This window comes from Procambarus clarkii, chromosome 19 (assembly GCF_040958095.1).
Source record: "Procambarus clarkii isolate CNS0578487 chromosome 19, FALCON_Pclarkii_2.0, whole genome shotgun sequence".
Lineage (NCBI taxonomy): Eukaryota > Metazoa > Arthropoda > Malacostraca > Decapoda > Cambaridae > Procambarus > Procambarus clarkii.
Genome location: NC_091168.1, coordinates 19,630,061 through 19,646,792, shown reverse-complemented (window position 1 = coordinate 19,646,792; position 16,732 = coordinate 19,630,061). Strand labels below are relative to the sequence as shown.

The 16,732-nt window shown below is 37.7% G+C and overlaps 1 protein-coding gene across 1 annotated transcript; it reads right to left on the bottom strand.

Moving 5' to 3' along the window:
• Window positions 1–3,175: 3,175 nt before the first annotated feature.
• Window positions 3,176–16,219, bottom strand: LOC123757497 (uncharacterized). The gene is made up of 8 exons (XM_045741173.2): window positions 16,095–16,219; window positions 14,058–14,167; window positions 12,239–12,865; window positions 10,352–10,476; window positions 8,576–8,670; window positions 7,651–7,827; window positions 5,650–5,807; window positions 3,176–4,032 (listed from the first exon to the last, which is right to left on the bottom strand). The coding sequence occupies exons 2-8, from the start codon at window positions 14,133–14,135 to the stop codon at window positions 3,880–3,882; spliced, it is 1,413 nt and encodes a 470-aa protein (XP_045597129.1). The 5' UTR covers window positions 14,136–14,167; window positions 16,095–16,219; the 3' UTR covers window positions 3,176–3,879.
• Window positions 16,220–16,732: the final 513 nt, after the last annotated feature.

Below are 16,732 nucleotides of genomic sequence, written 5' to 3'. Positions count from 1 at the left end.
TAAATGTAGCTACAGGATGAGAGCTATGCTCATGGTATCCTGTCTTCCCAGTACTGTACATTGTCATGTAACGCTTTGAAACTACTGACAATTTCTGTTGAACTAATCCTGTTTCTGGTTCTGCATCTGTCTTGGTATATATTTTTGTCTATCTTCATTGTACTGTATAGGTAACAGAATTTGGCATACATCTCATTTATTTCCTTGCCTAGCAACAAGTCTTTCTAATAAAATTTGTTAAAGAATTTGCTAAGCTCCCCATAGCGTCCTCTCTTAAAATCAAGTTTGTCAACTACTGTATTTCCATTTTGCATTCTCTTCTAGATTATATTGTAAAGCATATCTAATTTCCAACAGCACATGGTCAGTCTTTCCCAAGGGAGAAAGGTAATGAATGTCAAATATCTCTTCTTTCCTGGTAAGTACCAAATTCAGCAATGATGGCGCATCATCTTCTTTCATTCGTGTGGGCTGTTTTACAAGTTGATACATGAGTCCAGGATGAGGTTTACGAATTGACCAGTCCAAAAGTACTCTGTTCTTGCTTCATAGTCTTCCCAGTCTATCGATTTTAACCCTTAAATTGCACATCACGTCATATGATGCTTTGGAGTACTACACAAGATTTAAACGGCCCGCGGATACACGGGGTTCACCACACCTTCATCAGGGCTCTTGTAAACAGACCCCATTTAAAAAAAAAATCGTGGGCCAAATTCCTGGGTGTTAGGGGCCTCAGTATTGAGTGAGCTACCAAGCCTGACGCACGCAGCATGAGCTCACAGCACTGCTGTTCAGCTTGTGACCACAGCATCGCCTAAAAATGCCATAATATACTTGTTCATGCTATTATGTAGCGATGATATTATTACAGAAGACCCCTGACTGTGACAAAACTGACCAGGGTTCTGATAATAGCAGGATTGTGGTGATATTTAGCGTTGTGCTCCATGGAGGGAGGAGTAATACTGTGGGAGGGAGGGTAGTGGCGTTGCCTTCTGACTGTGTGTGGCCACGTTTTATTGACTGCACTCACCATACCAGCTTAGTGGTTCGCTATGGTAAACACAAATGTAGATACTTATATATAATGTGTGTATAGAGGGTATAAACAGCAAGAGGAGTAGGTTGGGAGCTGCCATTTTGGTGAATGCGGTGGCATCATCTGCACGACTTATCATGTTGTTTACTGGTGACCACGATGGTCTTTGGGCACCATACCAGTTTACTTGTACAAGTATGGTGAATAAAACAGGTAGATACTTTTATATAATGTGTGTATATAGCATAATAACACCACAAAGAGTATTGTTGGAGGAGAAATATTAATGTGCCTGGCCTTAAGGGCGGCAGCCACCAGCTGACTGTGTGAGTAGCTACGTCTTTGTGCCTTTACTCACCATACAAGCTTAGATGTACAGTTATGGTGAACAAAACATGTAAATACTTATATATAACGTCTGTATATAAAAGCAAAAACAGTATGGTGGGAGGAGAATGGTGGCAAGTCAGGTGAGGTGAGGGAGTGGCAGCCAGTGGCGGGCTACCACCACTGCCACTCAGCATACCAACTTAGTGGTTCGTTATGGTGAACACGAATGTAGATACTTATATATAACGTTTGTATATAGTGAATAAAAGCAAAAACAGTATGGTGGGAGGAGAATGTGAGCGAGTGAGGTGTTGAGGGAGGGAGTGAGTGGCTGGCTGGTGTGTGGCAGTCACTTCTCGTTACTTTTTGACTCATAATAGCAACTTAGTGGTTTGTTATGGTGAACAAAACATGCAGATACTTATATATAACCTGTGTATATTGTGTAATAACCGACAAAGTATTTGTTCACTGTTTGATGAACATAATTGAATCAACAATATGCACACCATATTTTTAAGTACAGGGATGATTCACTCATTTTATTATATAAATATATCACACTACACACTATTGCATAATATTACAGCAAAAAAACTACGAAAAATCAATCAGAGACATTGAAATAATTAGGTAATTATCTCTTTGTGGCAACTCTGGCCTGACAGCTGGCGAGCAACAGACTGCCTGGGACGCACGCTGAATCAGTGCCTGTTTTTTGCCAGACTTCCCTGCCCTATAGCGGGCAATATATGCCACTTATGATTTTTTTTATTATTTTTCCCATGATCAGTGAACACAAGTTAACAGGTTTAGAAGAATTTTTTTTTTTTTTTGGTATGCGCCTGCGAGTGACACATGCTAAATAGCCAGGCGCCATTCAAGGGTTAATCATGATTTATCTTTATCTGCTTTTACAATAATTTCTCTCATGATCATTACAAGGGCCCTCTCTTTTGTCATTGAGCTCCTCCTTAGTCCATATATTGTTCTTGTATTGTAGTGTGAGTGTGAGTGTGAGTGTGTGTAATTACCTAAGTGTAATTACAGGATGAGAGCTACGCTCGTGGTGTCCCGTCTTCCCAGCACTCTTTGTCATATAACGCTTTGAAACTACTGACAGTCTTGGCCTCCACCACCTTCTCACTTAACTTGTTCCAACCGTCTACCACTCTATTTGCGAAGGTGAATTTTCTTATATTTCTTCGGCATCTGTGTTTAGCTAGTTTAAATCTATGACCTCTTGTTCTTGAAGTTCCAGGTCTCGGGAAGTCTTCCCTGTCGATTTTATCAATTCCTGTTACTATTTTGTACGTAGTGATCATATCACCTCTTTTTCTTCGTCTTCTAGTTTTGGCATATTTAATGCTTCTAACCTCTCCTCGTAGCTCTTGCCCTTCAGTTCTGGGAGCCACTTAGTAGCATGTCTTTGCACCTTTTCCAGTTTGTTGATGTGCTTCTTAAGATATGGGCACCACACAACAGCTGCATATTCTAGCTTTGGCCTAACAAAAGTCATGAACAATTTCTTTAGTATATCGCCATCCATGTATTTAAATGCAATTCTGAAGTTAGAAAGCATAGCATAGGCTCCTTGCACAATATTCTTTATGTGGTCCTCAGGTGATAGTTTTCTATCTAGAACCACCCCTAGATCTCTTTCTTTATCAGAATTCTTTAAAGATTTCTCACATAATATATAGGTTGTGTGGGGTCTATGTTCTCCTATTCCACATTCCATAACATGACATTTATTAACATTAAATTCCATTTGCCAAGTGGTGCTCCATCTACTTATTTTGTCCAGGTCTTCTTGAAGGGCATGACAATCATCTAAATTTCTTATCCTTCCTATTATCTTAGCATCATCAGCAAACATGTTCATATAATTCTGTATACCAACTGGTAGATCATTTATGTACACAATAAACATCACTGGTGCAAGAACTGAACCCTGTGGTACTCCACTTGTGACATTTCTCCATTCCGATACATTGTCTCTGATTACTGCCCTCATTTTTCTATCAGTCAGAAAATTTTTCATCCATGATAGAAGCTTACCTGTCACCCCTCCAATATTTTCCAGTTTCCAGAACAACCTCTTATGTGGAACTCCGTCGAAAGCATTTTTTAGGTCCAGATAGATGCAGTCAACCCAACCATCTCTTTCCTGTAATATCTCTGTGGCTCGATCATAGAAACTGAGTAAATTCGATACACAGGATCTTCCAGATCGAAAACCATACTGTCTGTCTGATATTATATCATTTCTCTCTAGGTGTTCTACCCATTTAGTTTTGATTAGTTTTTCCAATACTTTCACTATTACACTTGTCAATGATACAGGTCTATAATTGTGGCGTGTGTGTGTACTCACCTAGTTGTGTCTGCAGGATCGAGCATTGACTCTTGGATCCCGCCTGTGTGTGTGTGTACGTGTGCGCACGTAGGAATAGTGTGAGTGTGGGTTTTGCATATATATATGCATGTATGTGTGTGACAATTATTTATGAGATTGTAAGATTGTAATTATTTTTCTTAACATCATCACGAATTTTGAAGAACTCTTCTTCGCTGACATCCCAAGATGATACTCCAAGATTCTCAAGAGAGGGACAGGAAGCCAATAATCTATATACACTATCCAACGTAAGTGGCACCTGCAAACAAGAGAATAAAATTATAATTTACATAAAAAAATATGACAGAGTAAATGAAACATTTCTTTCTTAGGAAGTCATATTGTTGCTTCTTTACTCAAGTGTCCTGCTCCCTGTCAAATCATTATTGGGGCATGGAAAACAATAGAGAATTCTCAGTCCAACTCTGAATGACCCTCAGAAGGTGCATTGTTCTCAACCTGCATTACCTCTTCCAACCACAACTTTAATTAAAAATATTGTTCTGATATTTTTATGAACTGCTTATTAACTGCCTGGTCACTACCTCTATCTGGCAACAGATGACAGCACAGACTGCCTAAACAGAGGGTGTCTAGGGTTTCAACATCACTTTAATGCCAACACTCTCTTAGAAGAAAGCATGTGGAAAGCCTCTACATATGAGAGGGTACAGGAATGATCAAGTATCTTGCTCATAAAGCAGCTTTTAATCTACAAGCAAAATTTTATTTTTTAGAGCTAAACCAATTGGTCACTTCTGTAAGCAAAATCCCCATGAACTGAAATGAAAAGTGGTAAATGTATGGGAACCTAGTCTATCCATGTCATAGGGCACAGCCTGAAGAAATCATAGGAAAAGAGGAGCACTGCATCCCCAGAGCAACAGACTTCCAGGTCCAGAACCTCTTGCCAAAGTTTAGATTAACAGGAGGAGAGAGAAAGAGAGAGAGAGAGAAATACAGAGAGCCCAACATCATACATGGATGAGATAATCGAGACAAATAGTGAGACAGCTTTGTGACATTAACCCTTCCAAATCCTTGGACACAATTGTCGGTACAGGTGTTATAGCACAGTAAAACACATTGAGAATGACAAACTTCGTAGGTCATAGGCAAAGGGATAAGTCTTTGGTTGACTGAGCTTCACAACCTTGTGGATTAACTAAGATAAGCAAGCCTGTGAACCAGGAACAATAGTATGAGGGTTCAGGAACTAGGCATAAAACTGTGAGTGCTATACTCAAAGATTACTGGTAAAAAGCAAAATTAGAACACAGAAAATTGGAAATGATGCACCGATCACTTCACAAAACAAGCAGTGATCAGGATAGAGTTCTGCTAATAGAAAGGAAGTCACATCTTTAGCAAGAATGAACAGAGATCTGAACAGAGGGAAACAAAAATGTCACCAACACCAAAGATAACAAAGACCCAACAACAAAGAAGAGCATGAAGCAAGCTCCCTCACGTGATTGAGTGCATTTCCCAGCTGAAAAAAGGAATAAAGGAGACATTGAGATTGAGCCTCAGAAGGAGATGCTTTGCCAGAGCCACCTTATATATACACAAAAAAATTTGTGGAAATAAAGTTGTTTTTTATATTTCATCAAACATTTATTGAAAATGATGTTAAAGTGGATTTGTTGGGGACAATACATAATTTTGTGAATGTAAATACAATATAAATTTGGTCGGTAGTGGACCAAAAAAATAAGTGGTATTTGCCAGCAAATATGGAACTGTGCTATGTTATCCAGCAGTGTTCACAACGGACTGGTGTTGCTGAAAGACTTGAGTGTAAAGTTTCATTGAGCTTGAAAGAAAAAGATTACTAATAGTGAATGTAAACAAATGTAAAATTTATACAACTTGCATGTTTGTCTGATGCAAAGATGATACGTTTGGCGTCTGTGAGAGGATTGGCAGCAAGGATTCGTTTTAGGTATTGGTCTGTGAAGAACTCCACTTCAGCCTTAAGTACCACTGATTCCAGCTTGCGACACCACATGAGGAAAAATTCTACACATTCATCTGTAAGTGATACCAAATCATTAGCATGTTTTGGTATTTATGAAGGCTTCTGTATACATTGTAAAACTAGATGTGGTTAGATCACATTAAGGTGATCATGGTAACTCCAGTTTCCTATTGCAAAATATTTTATGAAGCAAACAATTTGATGAAAAATAATGTTTATACGATGAAATCCAATTCCTCTCTCTTTTCCATTTATGAACATATATAAGAGTACTGTATACTTCAGGTCTATTTAAGAGGCACAATAACTGCATGGAAACAATGCAAAATCAACAAATTGGTTCTGAGAACAGTAAATGTTTTTTTCTACACTGCCTAATTTTAATAGGAAGCAAATCTAGGAGCATACAAAAGCACTAAAATTTAAATTAACATGAAAAACTCTGGAAAACCAAATAATCTTATTCAAATTTTTCACCAGAATGCAATATTGTACTGTCAGTTTCAACAGAAATCTTACTCTTATACAGTAGGCACATACTGTACTGTATAAGCAGTTCATGTTCAATGTGAAGAAATATGAAATTATTCACTGGGAACCAAATGCTGATTTTTCTTTCACTTATCTTGGTTGAACAAACACATCTGTATCCATATAGCTACCATTTACTTGGTTTGTCGTGTGGAACACAGCCAATCTTGGCTGATTTTCGTGTTCCTGCAGGATATTTACAGCCCGGAAAAAGGGTAGGAAGAGTCCAGGAAGCCTCCAAGGACATAAAGCAGTCATAAAGAGACACGGAGCTAACAGGTAACAAAAATGAGAAAATGGAAGAAAACCAAGGTGCAAAACAATGCTGATAAAGAGTCAATGCCAAATGCCAACAGAACAAAACAAAAAAGTCCAACAAGCCAACTCACACGCCATTGTCCAACACCAATGAAGACCCCAGGAACCCGGGAAAGTGCAGGAGGAAGACAGCAAAGCCACATGCAGAAACATGCACAAACATGCAGAACCCAGCTGAACGAGAACCGATGAACAGGCAAAGCCCCACTAGACTATATCAACCCCCTCCTCTCAACTCTCTGCCACCCAACAAGGAAAGGCAAGGAAAGTGGAAAACCAAACTGGCAAAGCTGAGATGCCCAAACAGGTATTTGAGATCCTGACGGAAAAGCCATCACCTATCAAGCACTAAGATAACCATGCAGTTGCATCAGAGAAAAATAGAGTCCATCCTAGTCTATTCCAGACCAGCTCCAACTAAAGGAAAGACTGTACCATAATCAACTGGCATTTGTGAAGGTTAGCAAGAAATTAAAAGTAGTGCAGAACATGCAGAACCAAATCCCTGGCTAGCAGATAAGCACAGCGACTGGTTGCCAATGCAACCAGCCTTTGAGGATGGCCAGAACCATGATCCCTTGAAGCCAAAGCTCTAGGGAAACACCAAAGTCAATCTGGTGAATATCCTGGGTGCCAGGCTCTGTTTGAATGGAACCTGAAAGTCGTAAGCTGTACATTCCACCTGGAAACCCAGCCAAACATCTAAATTATGGATGGATGGGAACATGCCAGTGAGCGCCACCTTAGGAGCATAATTTTTTACTTTTTTTTTATACAATCAATAAAAAATATTCAAAATACTGTTAATGTAAAATTACTTGAAAAAACATGTTTTTATTACATATTTCAACAAAATCTCACTTTACTTTGCAAGATCAAAAGTGTTTCCAAACGTGATGTTCCTCTTAACCTCTGTGTCAGCAGCCCTTGCTGCATGTCCAATAACTCCAACAAAGTCCAATAATGCCGGCAGGCTTTAGACACTAAACACAACACAAAAACTGTTCTATGCACCAGACACTAAAACAAAAACCCAAGTGCACTAACTACTTATAACAGTTTCTTTCCAGACTTGGAGGTGCAGTGCCGTGAGAGATGAAAACAGTTGGCCTGGATTAAAGAGGAGCTCGTCTCCTTCCACCGTGGCTGTCGTTATGTGAAGGGTTGTCAGGAGAGGGCAACACTCACCAAGGAGGATAATTTTTTCTTGACTCACCTCATCACCTGAAATATATTGAAATGAAATGAAAACATGGTGTGATGTATCTCATAGAAAACATAGAAGCTGTGTGACGGGATCGCATCTGGGAAGTCCAGGAATGCCTGTTCTATCCCATCATATGGCCCTAATATTTCCTTGTATTAAATATACGCTTATGCTTCCATTAAACTTCCTTCAACTTACACCTATGTCTTAATACTTTTTATGCAAATGCTGTAAGATATAGTATTGGTCACAATGACTCAAAATTTTAGACGCATATAAGCTTAAAAAATATTGATAAGGTATATCTATAGTGTCTATACATCTCACCAAATTAGAGGCATAAATTATAAAGAGACCAATTGGAGCAAATTGTCCCTTTGTATAAACTGACCCATAAAAGAATGAAGCGGCACAATGTTGTGATGAATACTTTACAAAAGAAGGCCTCTGAACTGAGCCTGAGAAATTCATTTACTGGGGACTAAAGCTCAGTGTTCAGTTCTAAAACTGTGTACAAAATACAGTACCGTATTTGCCGACATATATCACGCACTCCTATTTTACAAGGATATTTTGTGGAAATAAACAGTTTTAATTTGCTTTGTTATATATTTATTGAAAGTGATTTTAAAGTGCAGGTACTTTATTACCATGTTCTTCCATGCAAGCCAAAACATTCAAGCTTAAACTTTGAAGAATGTGCATCCTGTTCGCCGGAAAATATGGTACTGCTAACTTTGTTGATAATACAATTACTGTACTCACAATTTAGCTGCAGAGTTAGCAGTGATTCACCAAGATTTGTTATTGCTTTAACAAAGCCATTACCCAATACAGATGATGTTTCTATTTCCAGTACTCTGAAAAATTGAAATACAGTACAGTATATGTAATTTGTTAACTTACTAAAGTAAAATTGCTCATTAGCATATTTTTGTACTACATCAATTTTTTTTGCCAACTTTAGAAAAATAAGAATACTGCAATAATGAGTATAGTAATACAGGTCTGTACTATATACAGTATAGTAATACAGGTCCATACTATATACAGTATAGGAATACAGGTCTATACTATATACAGTACTGTATAGGAATACAGATCCATATTACAGCATAATAATAATACAGGTCCCAATTGTATACAGTATAGTAATATAGGTCTATACTATATACAGTATAATAATATAGGTCCATACTACAGTATATACAGTATAGTAATACAGGTCCGTACTATAAACAGTATAGTAATACAGGTCTGTACTATATTGAGTATAGTAATATAATTTTGGTTTTAAAATCCACCCAAAGAGGATCATCAAGGTAAATGGGGGGGGGCCTTCAACAAGTCGCCAGCTTCCTGTCCACATCAAGGCTACTAGTGTTAGTGGCCCCCTCAGGTAAATCAGGTCCATACTATATACAGTACAGTAATACATTATACAGTATAACATATATTTTTTAAATCTACATGAAAGAGTGCTTGTTTAACACTTCATCTATACATAATGGGCATTAAAACACCAGGCTCAGTAGAGAAACATCTATAGAAAAGAGTACCAACTAAAGCTTCTCATGAATTAATAACTTAGTTGGTTAAGATACGGTAATTATGAGGAGAAAGTGTTAAACCAGTATCATTATAGAGTACAGTACTTGGGATGGATATGATAACAATGAGGATATGAGGATAAGGTGATGGGATATGACAACAAGGAGCTGGGTTATGAGGACAAGTAGATGAAATATGACAAGGAACTGGGATATGAGGACAAGGTATTGGGATATGAGGACAAGGTATTGGGATATGAGGACAAGGTATTGGGATATGAGGACAAGGTATTGGGATATGAGGACAAGGTATTGGGATGTGAAGACAAGGAACTGAGATTGGAGAACTAGGAGCTGGAATATAAGGACCAGGAGGTGGGATATGAAGAGAAGGAGCCATGATATGAGGACTAGGAACCAGGATATGAGGATGGGATGAAGGAGCCATGCCCAACCACTTGGACCAATGGAACTTGAATACTGACTGTAAGATACAAGGCCTTTGCTGTACTGACCAGTCTAGTTAGTTAAGAATAACAGTTTGCTGTAATTTATGCAAGATTAACGCTAACACAAGCAGAATAAATAGCTGAGAATACAAAGGGTATCAATATATATATATTAGTACATAATGTCCACGTTATCAACAAAGTAAATCCTTATAATGCTTTCAATACCAAAACATGAATGTGTCAAGTTAAATGGATTTATTTTAATAGTTTGTAACGATTGATGTGAGTTCATGAAACTGAGAATGTGTTAAACTCTGAGGCTTGATAGAAATCATGCAATTATATTATGCAAATCTTCCACAAATCTTGAATTGTTCAAAGTTTAAATAATCTAGTGAATGTTTACTACTTGGAACATCCATTGAATGTTTACTACCTGGAACATTAATTAGATGTTTAGTACTTGGAATAACAGACATGCCAAGTATTATAAATAAGTTTAATACTTGGTATTATATCCAGAGGAATTATTATCTTACCTGATGTCACCCAGCTGTGGGACCAGCGCCAAACTCTCATCATCAACAAACAGACTCGCAGATTCTATACATGGGCAAGCACACCCTACCCAAGCAATTTCTTCTTCTTGTGGCTCAAATATGGTCTGTGGTATAAATTGATACATCATACAATGAAAAAGATTTAGCATTCTGTGTCAGAATCCATTATCTAGTGCGAGGCATCTAGCCGGCCCTAAAAAGATGCTTTTATAAAAACTGTATAACATCATCAATAGTTCTCTACACATTCTGTTTTCTCAATATAACTATACAGGAGATCGCCTCACATTCTTAATTCTTCACATCCATCGTGCCAAATTTTCTAAGTGTATCCAATCGATTGCTCCCTGAGGTATGATTGCCACATTATGCATAGGCTTCATAAATGGTCAGGCAGGACGACATTCACAAACTGATGCTTCAAAGATCTTTTTAAAACTAATTTGCATGGATGTAATATGGCAGGTATTGATCATTTTTAAATTATTCTTTCAACGGTGAAAATCTGGATTTTAGAAGTTTATATTAATACTATACATGGGAGGGGGCAAATAACTGACCATGTAGGAGGCCAATAAAAAAATGAGATGAGTCAAAATAAACACACATTTGGCAAGATCTGAAGGCCAAAGATTTTCAACCAGTAAAGCTTCAGCATATTGAGTCTAAACTAAGTTTGCTAAGTTCTTATTCAAAATTTTAGGATTAGTTTAGGTTAATTTAGCTGGAAATATGCATAAAGTATTTTATACTTATGTTTTCATGTAAAAATATATAACATGAAATGCCTTCAGTTTGTATGTGTACAGTACTGTATTTCATGTCTGTACCGTAAAGAACAATAAAGTAAAAGTATGTATTTCAATCTGCATGCCAATATCCTTGCATACATCTTACCAAATATCTTAATGCTATGCCATGAAACCTAACAATATGGATGCAAAATAAAGGTTCAAAACAATCTGGCAGTCAAAGCAAGGTTATTCAGCTGCCAGTAACTTAACCCTGTCCACCCTGATGTCAAGAAATAGGAAGACATACCTGTGACTAATAAGTCACTCACTCAACCAAGACATAATCTGGGGTACACAGAATGAACCATTAACATGCGCAAGGTGAGGAAACAGATGAACAGATGAACAGATCCTATTGTGCAGCTGCACCACATACATTCTAAGAACAGTGTATGGATTGGTATAAACACAAGAACAGCTATACATCATCAGTACTCAACTAAAAACATAGACTGAAGGGAAGGAAATTATCAAGGGGAAAGTGCCAGGGGATCACGACTATATAGCACTTGGAAGGAGTCACGATTCGGATTTAGGATGGGATGGGGGAAAGGAATGGTGCCCAACCACTTGGACGGTCGAGGATTGAACGCCGACCTGCGTGAAGTGAGTCCGTCGCTCTACCATTCAGCCCAAGTGAACATAGACTGAAGAATCAATGGTCACTTGATCAGTTAACTACATACATGTGAAGTGAACATACAGTATATATAATGTACTATATGAACGCCGTAAGTCACCACACAGAGATTAGTAATTTTTCACAATACAAGGAAGAATGTATTGAAAGAACGAAGTCAGGAATAACAACAAAATAAAAATGACTATTTACATGTTGTGTTTTGCTTTTTTCAAAAAGATGTCATTGGGTGGCTTAAACATACAAAGAAACTAGATGCAAACAGGATGAAAAGTTGAAGATAAATTTGCATGGATAAGATAACTGACAGCAAAAGGACAGATTGAAACTCAACTATATAAATGTGGAGGCATGTAGAAAGCTGTCTAGTAATAGAAAGTAATTGGCAACAAAATTTGTAAATGCCATTCTCCTTTTTAGTGAGGCACTTACCTGAGTTTGTTCGAAATGTGTTAACTTAAATGTGGCATCAGATTCTTTAAATCTGCTGATAATGACAGCTCCAAGTTGGTCACACTGCACTTTTTGTAAATTTTTTCCATACTGTAGAACATAAGCAATGCCATCTGTTGTTACTTCCCAGCATTTTGAGATGCCCAATTTTTCAATCTTTGGACATCCTAAGGCTAATGCTTTTAACCCCTTGTCAGTAACAAGATCTGAGATCGATACAATCACCTCAATAATATTTGGACACATTTTGCTGATGATAAATAGGATTTCATCGCTACACTTGCTGACCATATTAAGTATCATCAGATTTTTCATGTTTCCCACACTCTCAAGGACAACATGTCGTATCGTCATATTAATTGCTCCCGGGAGCCTCATTTTGAAAAACAATCCACTCAGATCTAATCTCTGTACATGTGGCTGCAGTAAAACTTCAAGACAAGTCCGCATTCCAATAGTTCTTCGAGTCCTAGTCACTGTTTGATAAATTGTTTCAATGACTTTTGTAATCATATTCTCATTGATGACAGAAGGGAGTGCTGCTACAATTGATGATAATTCTTCTGCAGACACTTGGCAACTTTCTGGAACTTCTTCTAATTCAACCTAAGAGAAAACCAATCCCAGTTGTTATACAACAGTAAACAATCCCAGTTGTTATACAACAGTAAATACTTCACAATCTTGAAACTGTGCACCACTTAAAACACTAAAATCCCCCCCCCCCCCAACCCCACCTAATTAAATATCAAAATAATAAAAAGTATATACAGTATAGCATTGACTTTTTTTTACAAATCATTAAGAAGCTGCATTTATAATTTTATTTAATACTGGATTACTGTATTAGTATTTAGTAAGTATTCACAATCTTCTCTTTGGTGATTAACAGTGATTAATGTAATGATAACTTACTACATAAACCTAAATTATAATCACAAACTTGTTGGCAAAGATAACTTATTACTGGATGCATAGACACGACAATGGGGCATTAGTGCTCATTCTTGAGTCAATAGTGGATTAATATAAAGATCTTACTTTTGAGACTTTATGACAATATTACAAGGGTTGTAGAAAGCAGATAATATTACAAACATTATATTACCCCAAGAGTGTCAGGACATGAAGGTTGGATGCTATCTCTTGTAGGTTCCAAACATATAGATGCATTTATATCATATTCATAGATGTTGTATCCACATGTTGTATCTTTATTTTGATTATTTTTGGTACAAAAATGGACATCATGATTATTTTTTATTTATACTGTATATATACTGTATTTATAATAAAGTACAGATATGTACATCAGTATGGATTTAAATGATCAAAATGGTACTTCATCACAGTCCATTTCAGGGTTTTATACGTTTCTCATACCAGACTCAGATACAGCCACAGAGTAAGAGCATCCCATGAAAGTAGCTAAGAGAATTTTAAACGGAAGATTATATAAGACACTCAATTTTTTTTTTTTTTTTGAGATATATACAAGAGTTGTTACATTCTTGTACAGTCACTAGTACGCGTAGCGTTTCGGGCAGGTCCCTGGAATACGATTCCCGCCGCGAAGAATCGTTTTTTCATCCAAGTACACATTTTACTGTTGCGTTAAATAGAGGCTACAGTTAAGGATTTGCGCCCAGTAAATCCTCCCTGGCCAGGATACGAACCCATGACATAGCGCTCGCAGAACGCCAGGCAAGTGTCTTACCACTACACCACGGAGACTGCAAATTGTTGTATAAGAGATGCTGTGTAAAGATGTGTGCAAAAACCTTTTGTGGTGACTTACTGCAAGTTGATGGAGTGTTCCAGCCATGACCATGAAACACATGTGTTCCAGTGTCTCGACTTGTTTCCTGGGTGGCATTTTAACCTTTTACCAATGTCGGATTCCTTGAACTAAGGAAAAAAGAAAAGAATTAAAACTTTTAGCATTCATGAATTTTATTTTTAGCATTACTGAACACTTAATTTTTTAGTTCCTCAAAAACTTTTGTTTCTATTATATACAAATAAAGTAGATAAAATAATAATCTCCATTATAAAAAAGGGTGAATTTCTGTAAATAAGTCTTATTCACAGCTTCAGTCATGATACGGATCAGAATACAGTACCCAGAAAAAGTAAGATATAGTTTGAGATTTGATTGCAAATTGTTACTGTACTGAGAAAGACATTCTTACTCAATTAAATTGTAGGTTGAGCACCTCTTTACTTCATCAAGAAGGAAGTTCGATATACTGTATTGGTTTCCTTAATTAGCATGGCAAGCTTACATAGATGTAGACAGACTCTGAGAATGTCTCAAACAATTATTGCAATGTGATCTTCATGAGTTCTTTTATATCCATCAATGAAGACCTTCAATTCAGAGTTAGTATTATCGTATAAGGCTTTGTTAATGTAAATGGAAGAAGATAATGTATTGAATGTGTGCATGGTTAGAATGCTTAGGGATTAGAAAAGAAGGCCTGTATACAGTCAGAATTTTGTATTCTGTAGTTCTGATAAATTATTTTTGCTAGGTGATTTTACCTGAATTTACCCAAGGGCCACTAATACTCTAATAGCCTCGGCAACGACAGGAAGCCAGCGGCTTCTCAAAGGTCCACCCATTTGCCCTGATGATTTTTTCCCAGCTGGATTTTAAAAGTTAATATAGTTTTGGCATTTATGGCTTCAGTGGGTAGCTAGTTCCATGGGTTTATAACCCTTTGGGTGAAAAGGCATCTCCTGTTCTCAGTCCTACATTGTGGCTTGTTGAGCTTGACACCGTTGCTCATTGTTTGTGTTAAATCTGACCTTTTGAAGAAGTTGTCCGGATCAACATCCTCCAAATTGTTCAGAATTTTAAGCTCCGATGAAGGATATGGAAAATTTTCCCTTAGTGCTTCCATGTCCTTAGTTCCTATTAACTCTTGAAGGATATGAGTGTTCTTGAAGGATTTGAGAGTTCTTGAAGAATTTGAGTGTTCTAGGAGGATATGAGTGTTCTTGAAGGATATGAGTGTTCTTGAAGGATGTGACAGTTCTTGAAGGATGTGAGTGTTCTTGAAGGATATGAGTGTTCTTAAAGGATGTGAGTGTTCTTGAAGGATATGAGTGTTCTTGAAGGATGTGAGTGTTCTTGAAGGATATGAGTGTTCTTGAAGGATGTGAGTGTTCTTGAAGGATATGAGTGTTCTTGAAGGATGTGTGTTGTTGAAGGATATGAGTGTTCTTGAAGGATGTGAGTGTTCTTGAAGGATATGAGTGTTCTTGAAGGATGTGAGTGTTCTTGAAGGATATGAGTGTTCTTGGAGGATATGAGTGTTCTTGAAGGATATGAGTGTTCTTGGAGGATATGAGTGTTCTTGAAGGATTTATTTATTTATTTATAAAATATGAATGTTCTTGAAGAATACAAGTATTCTTGCATGAAAATTTGTCAGTAATCATTGGCGCGACAGTGGATGATGAGCACCTCACTCGTTCAGTGAGGTTAAGTAAACTGGGTCTGGCCAGGAATTAGATCGGTGACCACATGGCTAAACTCACCATTGACATAGGAAAACCTCCATAGTCTCCACAGGCTTCCTGTCTGTGGAAAATATCGAGTATAATCAAATATACTCCCCCACCAAATACTAGTATACTAAAGATATACCCACACCCCAGAAAATATACTCTGTAGAAGGCATATTGTTAAAATTAAGGTAATTAAGTGCAGTATTTTCACGAAATACTCTTGGAGTGTGATAGAGTGTAGCGCAAGTATGCTCGAGGCTTGGCATGGTGTGTAAAGTGGTAGTTAGGAGGTAATAGTGGGCGAGGGAGCATTGTGTACCTTGAGTACTGGGAGGGCGGGCGGTTGTGTTCCGGACCCGTGTACACAGAGGCAGCGGGCTCATACCTTATGGTGATGATGGTGATGGTGATGGTGGTGATGGTAGTGGGGGTGGTGGTGGTGGTGAGGGTGGTGGTGAGGGTGGTGGGGGTGGGGTGGTGGTGGTGAAGGTGATGGTGATGGTGGTGGTGGTGATGGTGATGGTGATGGTGGTGGGGGTGGGGGTGGTGGTGGTGGTGGTGGTGGTGATGATGGTGGTGGTAGTGATGGTGGTAGTGATGGTGGTGGTGATGGTGATTGTAGTGATGGTGGTGATGATTGTGATTTTGATGGTAGTGATGAAATGATGATAATAATAATAATGGTGATGATGATGATAACATGCCTAAGAAAGGCGATGGCGGCGATGACTTGAGGCGATGACTTGATGACTTGATAATGGTGATAATAATAAAACTAATAATAATAATAATAATAATAATAATAATAATAATTTGTATTTATATAAAAAATATTTGAAACACGATACAGTGGAGCTTTCATAGGTACACAATGCAAAAAAGACTTAATAGGAGGCTACGACCCATCATCATTTAACAGAAAGCAACAATTAGAACAATCCCAGACAGCACTCAGCA